The sequence below is a fragment of the Macrobrachium rosenbergii genome, chromosome 10, assembly GCF_040412425.1.
Source record: "Macrobrachium rosenbergii isolate ZJJX-2024 chromosome 10, ASM4041242v1, whole genome shotgun sequence".
In the NCBI taxonomy this organism is placed as follows: Eukaryota; Metazoa; Arthropoda; class Malacostraca; order Decapoda; family Palaemonidae; genus Macrobrachium; species Macrobrachium rosenbergii.
Genome location: NC_089750.1, coordinates 65,739,707 through 65,749,706, shown reverse-complemented (window position 1 = coordinate 65,749,706; position 10,000 = coordinate 65,739,707). Strand labels below are relative to the sequence as shown.

Below are 10,000 nucleotides of genomic sequence, written 5' to 3'. Positions count from 1 at the left end.
GTAGCATATTATTATTATACTCTACTGTACATAGGTATCTGACTAAGGAAAAATAAGTATATATAAAATATTACTGCAACCGATATTACAATTGTTCATAAAAATCTCATAAAAGCACGAGTCACTAAAATGGTGAAGACACCCATTACAATTACGAATATTAATATTACTGCAGCTTCTGCACCGCGTTTTTCCTTTCTCAAATCTCTCCTTTAGTCTTGTCCTCAATTTTCTCTCTTTCTCCCTCCTACTGCTATTTTTAGTTTTTCTTCCGTCTCTATTTTTCATACCTTCATCGTATTATCATACGACCACGTCATCATATGACTTGACCTCAAAACCGGGCGAGAGGTTGCGTGTACTCCCTCGCAGGAAGGATCCAATTAACAAACAAATGAAAATGCGATTGATAATTGCGACTAATGTCTCCGTAACAAGTTGTCTGAATGACGAAAGTAACCTTTCTTCTTGTGAGTGCAACAGAGTTACATGAATAATGCATTCGAAGATATGCACATGTACCCACAAAAATAAACATACACATACACACACACACACACACACACCCAATATATATATATATATATATATATATATATATATATATATATATATATATATATATATATATGAATTTCTGTCACACCACCGTGCCATTTGATATACACAAATATTATGTTTATATGCCGTTTAATATCCAATTCGTTCCATTTCGGGAATATCACTGATGGGGAATTATAATTGTATAAATGTGTGTGTTTATTTTTTTTTTGGTATGTCGTGTGTATATATATGTGTGTGTATTTGTGCGTATTATATATATATATATATATATATATATATATATATATATATATATATATATATACTGTATATATATATATATATATGCTGTATATATATATCAGACATACATTAAACGATTTTGAGTGGGCCCGCGAATGCATGAATATCTCTATTATAAGCGCTATGTCTATTTGCAAACATAAAAACATTAATGGCAACCTTTCCTAAAATATAAATTACATAGAAGCAACACTTTTTCTTAACACGTGAAAATTTTAAACTTTCTAAACCTTGACATCAACATATAATTGTAATTACATGTAACTGTAATTACAGTAATCATCCTCTTTAAAGTCAGGCAGTTAATTCACAAGTACAAGACCCTGATGACTCTGCTCCATAACGCCATAACGTATTGCACTGCCACACAAGAGGATACAATGCCGAATTACATCCTGCAACAGAGCATTAATGCTTAAAGCGAACCTGCTTAGATGGACCATGGCGTGAGTCTCCGTCTTACGGAGCGTCCACACTACAGTGAAACATGTCATAGACACGCCAGAAACCTGTCGTATACATATCGCAGACATGATGAAATCAAGTCAGCAAGTGGAGAACGAATCTTTAATAAATACTGGATAATCGTTTGGAGTACTGGTTAGGACTACGAGTAGGTCATTGGCTTGTATCTAACTTGTTTGTGGTATGTGGGCGATATGTTGCCGACATGTGTTTGTGATACGTTTTACTGCAGTGCAGAAGCACCCTTGGACTCCAGTAATTTAAAACTAAGTGTCCACGCTACAGTACAGCATATTGTAAACACGCCAAAAACTTGTCGCATACGTGTCGAAAACAGGCTGAAGACAAGTCAGCAATGTAAGTGGAGGACGAATCATAGCCAATTACTGGATAATCGTACGAGGTAACAATTAGGACTACCACTAACTAGTCACTGACTTGTATTTAACCTGTTTGTGATTTGTGGGCGATATGTCGCCGACGTGTGTTTGTGTCGTGTTCTACTGCAGTGCACGCAGTGCAGACGCACCCTCGGACTCCAGTCATTTAAAACTACTCAGTGACCAAAACAGCATCCTTTACCGGACTACAAAGGGCGTCTATAACCTTCTGTAACAATTATGAAATACAACGAAGGATGAAACAATGACGTCAAACGCTGTGCATGCATTATATTGATGAACGAATGATGTCAAGGCGTTGTTATCGTGTTGAGGCTTCAATGACATCACGCGATATGTCCGGGGGACCCCCTACCTCCAGCCCCACACACACGTCAAGGGGAAATAGTCCTAGACAATGATAGTGACGTCATTAAGTTCTATTAAAAAAAGATATTCGAGATTCAACAGCGCCTAGTGCGCAAATGTGACGTCACCGAAAAAGAATGACGTAGGTGAGAGAGGATTAGACGAAGACAATAACGAAGCAATTGTGAGGTAACGAGCTAAACAAGACAGTAATGACTGAGTGTTTCTAATGGCAATATTAAGAGGGGGAACTCGTTTTCAAGGTAATGTTTTCATCAGTCCACTAATCATCTTCTTTTATGTGCCTCGTTCTTTTGTGATCTTCACAAAGAAAATGATTTTGCGCACTTCCTTTATTTGCTGCTCCTTATGTACCTCTTTCTTTCAACGTAGGAGGTGATGAGACAAAGGCCTTCAGTGAGGATTAAAAGTCATGCTTTTGTGCATGTCACAGACAAGAAGGGGTAATGATAATGAATGGAATGAGAGAGGTCGCAGGGGGACTGCATACGTGCAGGGCACCATGGAAGCAAACTGGGGATCTATGCGTAATGTTGAATCTTACACACACACACACACACACATGTATATATATATGTAATATGTATATACATACATACATATATATACATGTATAAATATATATTTTTTCTTAAGCAGAACCAACTTTGCTTAACTTCGTTGATATTTTTTTTAAATGAATCTCAAGATGAATTGCAGTATCATATACTTCTTTTATTCGTCTTTCCCACCTATCTTTACCTTGGAAGTAACTTTTGCTGAGCGAGTGATCCCACCCTTGAAGATTATGTATTCACCACTAACCCATTTTAATTGGGAACTTAAGATAATCCATTTGTTATTCATCTACTACCTATATTCTGTGCTATTACCGCCTCTTGTCACACACACACACACACTTGATTTGCATTTCAGTTTGGGCCACTTCCAGAATCTCTACTATAACCACACACAAACGTACGTATATATATATATATATATATATATATATATATATATATATATATATATATATATATATATATATTTCTTCTTTTCTTTTAACGTGCTTTTTCCCATTTTTGTATGGGGTAAGCACAGTGCCTTCTTTTGAAGGACTTTTTGATTTGGCTTTGGGTAGACCTGTGGTCTCGATCGGCTGCCCTGCCTGACATCGCTTAGACCCCGGTAGCGTATGTTTCATGTATCATACCCGACCCAACGCCCTTTCTTCCCAGCAGCGAGAAGTTATTGCGCGGGTATGGCGAGAGTTCGAGACGTGTGAGATGTTTGTTATGTTTTTAGAAGGTGTTGTAGTGGCTTTGTTTTGTGTGTGTATTTAGTCTGTAACATCCATTTGCTTTTTAAGCAAACCTATCCGTTGATTACATATATAATCCCAGGGTGTCTACACGGATAGCAAAGTGTCTGCCTGTCTGATCAGTCGGCTGCGGATTTGAACCCGCGCCACAGACCTCTACGAAGTCCGAAGCTGCTGCTGTAACCGACTGAGCCATCGAGGCTCATATATATATATATATATATATATATATATATATATATATATATATATATATATATATATATATATACACGAGGTGAAAGTTGAGAGTAAATGAAAACCGAGAAGTTGGGGCAATGAATGTTAACATGGATAGTGGAAGAATGAGTTGTCTATGGAAGCCAAGGTGGGACTGTCTGAAGGGATTGTTGAACTAACTCTCCTATATGGAAGTGAAATCTGGATGGTGCAGGCAAATGAAAGAAAGTTGAAGCTGGTGAGATAAACTGTTTGTGCATTAAATATGGTGCAATGACTGATACACTAAGAAGTGTGGAGGTACAAAGAAGTGGTAAAAAGATTAGTGTAAGTGGAAGATTGGGACAGTATTTTGAGATGGTTCAGTCGTGTGGAAAGAACGTACCGTGACAGATTTCCGGAGAGATTATAATTCAGAAGTGTTGTGGAAAAGGAGGAGAGGAATATTTAGAATGTGTTATACAGATGGCGTGAAGGAGGTATTGGAAAGGAAGGGCCTTAATTTTTAGAGAAAGCGATAATGCGCGCAAAACAGGGGTGAATGGCATAGGATGTGAATGTAGAGGGCAATAAATAGTCCCAAGAAATGCTCGTATTTTTCATAACAGCTTCAACAAATTCACTGAATTAGGATGCAAATAACGTAGTGAATTTTGAATTATGATACAAATAATGTAGTGAATTATGAAAATGACGCAACACTCGGGGATAATACTGCAATAAAGCACTGCTATTGTATGTAGGTATTCCGTGCACCTAAAACGAGCTAAGTGGAATATTAGTTACTTTATTTTTAGACATCACAAAAAAGTAACCACTACAAAAATCAGACAAACGACCATAATTCTAACAATATGACTGTCATTAGTAGTAAGACATTCTTCTCGTAATGACCATAATCTAATAAATGGAAGTGTAGTAACGCACACTTATGTTTTTCTGTAATTCTTTTTGTTACCTTGAAGGACATGGATCTTGTTTACTGATTTTTCATCCTGACGAGTTCCTTTAATGTTGAAAAGTTTTTTGGATTCATTTTCAGTAAAAGCGGGTTGAGTTGCACGATTTTTTTGCATTGCCAATTACCTTTGTCTTTTTTTTAACTTAAGTTTCGTTATTGTAGGTCTGGATGAGGTAGTAATTCTAAAAAAAGTTACAGAATTACAAAATTTAACATTTGAATGACAACTACTAACGAGTTATTCGTATACAGATAATTACGAATATTAATGTCTTTTAATTGTTTTGTGATGTCATACGAAGTAAATCTGATAACATTATATTAAATTCCCTCAATGTGTGCTAATACTGAACACACACATATAAATGTATATATATAGATATATACATATATATATATATATATATATATATATATATATATATATATATATATATATATATATATATATATATATATATATATATATATATATATATATATATATATATATACATACTAGTGTGTGTGTATGTATGTATGTGCATTTGTGTGTCTGTTTTAGTTTTCTGTAAAAGAAAACTAACGAGCCGGCTTTTTCTGTCCGCCCTCAAATCTTAACAACTGAGGCTAGAGAGCTGCAAATTATGTTGATCCACCCTCCAATCATCAAACATACCAAAATGCTGCCCTCTAGCCTCAGTAGTTTTTATTTTTATTTAACGTTAAACTTAGCCATAATCGTGCGTCTGGCAACGGTATAGGACAGGCCACCACCGAGCCATGGCTGGACGCTTCATGGGCCTCGGATCATACAGAAAATTCGATGGCGCCGAAGAAACTTCGGAGCATTTTTTATTTATTTCTGTCTGTAGAGTAAAATGAAGTTTCTCATACAAGCAGTGTTAATTTTCATCTTGAATTTCCAGGGTTTTTAAGCTAACAGTACAGTTTGTCTCCCCGAAATATTAAAATGTATAAGATATACAAAAAAAGTCTAGCCGAAAGTATTGTTACTATTAAAATCAAATGTATCAATGAACCTTTTCATTTGTTTATTAAAAACACTTTTTTCACGTATTAAAATATCACACAAAATCGAATTTCTTCTTCCGGAAAATTACATTCACTGGATAATTTATCCTTGCCAGAAATCAAGAATCGTTATTAATCAAATGTCAGTGCAGTTATTAATGGACACGCATGTGCCAATTCCCTCCCACACATCAAACAGCGTCTGTGTCGGCTTGAACAAATGCATGTGATCTTGGAAGCGTGAAAGCACATGCATCATTTTATTTGCGCAAGTGCAAATAAAATTTGTTACGCTTACCCGAAAAGTTATTACTGTATATGCAAACCTTTGCTCGACAAACTGATACTCACTATTTACTTACAATCTCCTTGAACAAACTAAGAATCAATTCTTAATTCCAGTCTCCATGAACAAACTAAGAATCAGTTTTTATTGACAGTGTTCATGAACAAACTAAGAATTACTTCTTTCTCCCAGGCTTCATGAACAAACTAAGAATCAGTTTTTACTGCCAGTGTTCATGAACAAACTAAGAATCACTCCTTTCTCCCAGTCTCCATGAACTAACTAAGAATCAGTTTTTGCTGCCATTCTTCATGAAAAAACTAAGAATTACTTCTTTCTCCCAGGCTTCACGAACAAACTAAGAATTACTTCTTTCTCTCAGGTTTCATGAACAAACTAAGAATCAATTCTTATTTCAAGTCTCCATGAACAAACTAAGAATCAATTTTTAACTCCCGGTGTCCATGCACAAAGAATCAATTCTTACTCCCAGTCTTCATGAACAAATTAAGAATCACTGCTTCAATTCTCCAGGAAACAAAATAAAAAAAATTACTTCCTTTGTGAAGAATCCACGCATCACTCCATACTTCCATCCTCTATGATCAAACTAAAATACTTTCATTCTCCATGAAAGACGAACTGAAATCCATTACTTACTTCCATTCTCCATGAACACGGAAGGCTCATAGCTGAATCCTGACTCGCAGAGAGGCGCCCCACACGACGCATGCTCTCCAGCGATTTGAAGGTTGATTATGGTCTTAATGTCGTGTCTGGAAAAGAGATCGAGAGTTGGAATGTAATGAGCTTGCATTAGGCAGTATAGAGTGTATTATACAAGCATGACAAGGTTGATTGTCTGCTAGCAGTTAGAGCCTGAAAGCATTCGTTGTTAATTCCGTAATACTGGCCAAGGTTAACATATTGTTCTTCAAGGAAACTTCCTTAAACGTGTTTGTATTTACATATTCATATTTATCATGTCACCTTTCTCTGGATCCCGTGTATAGTAAGAAATATAAATATATGATAGATATGAGGACAAGTATATCACAGCAAATTTGATCGAGTTTACTAATATTGTGTCAATGGCTTCACTGTAGGTGATGTTGACATAGATATTTAGAGTATTAGGAAATAAATCTCTGCTCTTCAAGGCTAGATTAAGCAGCCTATAATATATATATATATATATATATATATATATATATATATATATATATATATATATATATATATATATATATATATATACATATACTTTTTATCTCTCGAAGGATTGATTACCCATGGATTCTCTAGTCGTAAGGAATTTCGGATAGGTTTCCGATATCAATATTTTTGTTTGCCGCCAAAGAAAAAACCTGTTAATCCATAGTCAGTAGATATGTACGCGGTTGGACGACCTATATGACGTTTAATCAATCCCTCCACACTAATTTCAATACTCTCTCTCTTTCTCTCTTTCTCTCTCTCTCTCTCCCTGTCTTTATTTCCTGTTTGTCATCGTCTGACAATATGGGAATAACATTTTTAACGTTCATATTATATTTCATACTTACATTTTACATTATCTTTTATTTATGAAGTACTTATGGGGAAGGCGCTTTAAAAATCCATCATGGTTTAAAGACTTCGGGACGGATGGTTATTTAGAACTAAATAATTGTTCCATGCTTTCCAGACTCCTCACTCTCTTCTACGTTATTTAGACAAAACGTTTTCCTCTATACTCATGAATCTTGAGAGAGAGAGAGAGAGAGAGAGAGAGAGAGAGAGAGAGAGAGAGAGAGAGAGAGAGAGAGAGAGAGAGAGAACTCTTCACCACACGAACCCTCTCGAGGTTGATGTATGCTCCGAGCACGGGCTCCGAGTAAAGTGATGCCAAACAGCAAATTTTACTCAGCTACAAAGGAGGATCTCTAACCTGTCACAGTGTTCTGTGCTTAAATTTTTACGGTCTATCATGCTGAGGTATAAATGATAGTAACAATCGTTAACGTTGGTTGTGATTGTTTCATTTTTTTTATTTTTGTAAAATGAGCCTTTCTCGAAGAGCGATACAACGTTCCAGTTTCTCGGAAGTCTTTGGAGATGGTGTTGCTAGCCCCACGCCCTCTTTCTTGATCCCCGCCAACGCTGGTACCCAATTGCAACTGGGTGGGCTGGCGAGCGGTTGGCCGGGAATAATCCATGGGCATAGCAAACGTGAGCCGAGCGCTGTACCACTCGGCCATGTCGTTCGCTTTGATTGTACCAGCCAGTAAAAGTTAAAATTTTGTACCCATAATATCAGTTAAGTATGAGAAAAACTGACTAACGTGGATCTTGAATCGACCTAAGTAGTAAATATGGCGTTGCTCCTGATACATTTTTCTTCCAAAGAATACAGGTAGTATCTGCGTCATACTAAATGTGACATTTGCCTATTGGCTATGCTGATGAATGACACCCTTCCCCAAACTTTATCTTTTCCTTTAATTCACCAATTTATGTTAAAAGGACCCACTGATAATGTCCGATTCGTATAGAGATAATGATATTTTTTTCCCGTCATTTTACTTTCCCTAGTGACTTTAAGAGAGAGAGAGAGAGAGAGAGAGAGAGAGAGAGAGAGAGAGAGAGAGAGAGAGAGAGAGAGATGCTTCCTTCTCAAAAACTACTGTTTAAGAGTCAAATAATTATTTCTCCTAAGGGGATAGTGCCGTCAGTCCACCTCAGGTGGCGTACTGTAGGCGTTACTTAAGGTTCTTTGCAGCGTCCCTTCGGCCCATAACTGCAACCTCCTTCATTCCTTTTACTGTAGCTCAGTTCATATTCTCTTTCTTCCATCTGACTTTCCTCCTTCTCTAACAATTGTTTCACAGTGCAACTGCGAGATTTTCCTCCTGTTATACCTTTCAAACCTTCTTACTGTCAGTTTCCCTTTCAGCGCTGAATGACCTCACAGATCCCAGCGCTTGGCCTTTGGCATAAACTCTATATTCCAATTCCAGTTCAGATCATTATTAGGGCAAAAACGAAAGTGTTAGGTCAAAGCAAAGGGAACAAGTAGTCAATGACATCAGCCGTTGTATCCGAAAAGCAACATTCCGGAAACGCAACAGGGGAACCAGTCCAGCCCAGACAGTTCCGGAATAAATCAGGTGCAGTGTTTGTCGTCAATAGATGACCCGCTTATGCAGGCAGCCATTATCAAGAACCCTGGCGTAACTCAAAGTCAGCCTTGTAAAATCAAGCTCATAACTCATGTTAAATAGTCTGATATACGTGAAAACGCACATGGACGAAATATCCACATGCATGTACACGTGTACGTACATGTGTGTAAGTAATGCCTTTATGATTCTGGCCTACGGAAATTAGCTCACTTGACTGAGAGTTCATTTTTTGCAAGCTGTCCATACAAAATAACAACAATAACAATGCTAAGAAATTCACAGTCTCGTGAAAAACAATCTGTGTAATAAAAATCCACAATTATATAGTAAACTATATTACTGTGCAAAATAAACAAGCAAAGACTTTCGAGAAAGCCTGTTTACTTCACACAGTAATCTATTTACTATATAATTGTGAAATTTTATTACACAAAAGTAACAGTCATAACAGCAACAACCCATCAATCAACAATCTCAAGCTGACATCTAGTATCCGTTAAAAATGGCAACAAAATACGACCCCTATTTAAATTTATAGATAAAAGTCATCAATCTCCAACATAATTTTTTTTTTGCTTCATTGATGAAAGGCCTAGGTATACAAAGATATGTAAATAGAATTCCGGATGTTCTCTCATTATTGCTCTATATGCCACTCATAATACTCCATTTTATTACTTGTATATCATATCGCAGACGAAATTACATAACATGACTTTTTTCTTTTAATATCCAGATCTTTCATTACCTGATCTGCACAAATTTAAAATTTACTAACTCTTACTAATCATATTTTTGTGTGTCCTGCCATTCTCAGTAATGTAATCTTGGAACTCTGCTCAAATAAGACTATGGCCAAGACAGAGATGTGAATTAGGCGACTGATAGTTTGCTGAGGTTGGGAAGAGAGAGAGAGAGAGAGAGAGAGAGAGAGAGAGAGAGAGAGAGAGAGAGAGAGAGAGTCGAAGGCAGATA

At 36.5% G+C, this 10,000-nt stretch overlaps 2 protein-coding genes across 4 annotated transcripts in view; one reads left to right on the top strand and one right to left on the bottom strand.

Moving 5' to 3' along the window:
* LOC136842737 (CD151 antigen-like) overlaps positions 1 to 10,000 on the top strand; it is a 288,000-nt gene that overhangs the window by 69,745 nt on the left and 208,255 nt on the right. The gene's annotated exons all lie outside the window — the stretch shown is intronic.
* The window catches only part of LOC136842735 (protein tyrosine phosphatase domain-containing protein 1-like), a 183,562-nt gene that overhangs the window by 100,141 nt on the left and 73,421 nt on the right, over positions 1 to 10,000 (bottom strand). For all 3 annotated transcript variants that reach the window (XM_067110471.1, XM_067110472.1, XM_067110473.1), the window contains exon 4: positions 6,522 to 6,637. In XM_067110471.1, coding sequence (XP_066966572.1) covers positions 6,522 to 6,637 — 116 coding nt within the window. The remainder of the gene's footprint in view (positions 1 to 6,521; positions 6,638 to 10,000) is intronic.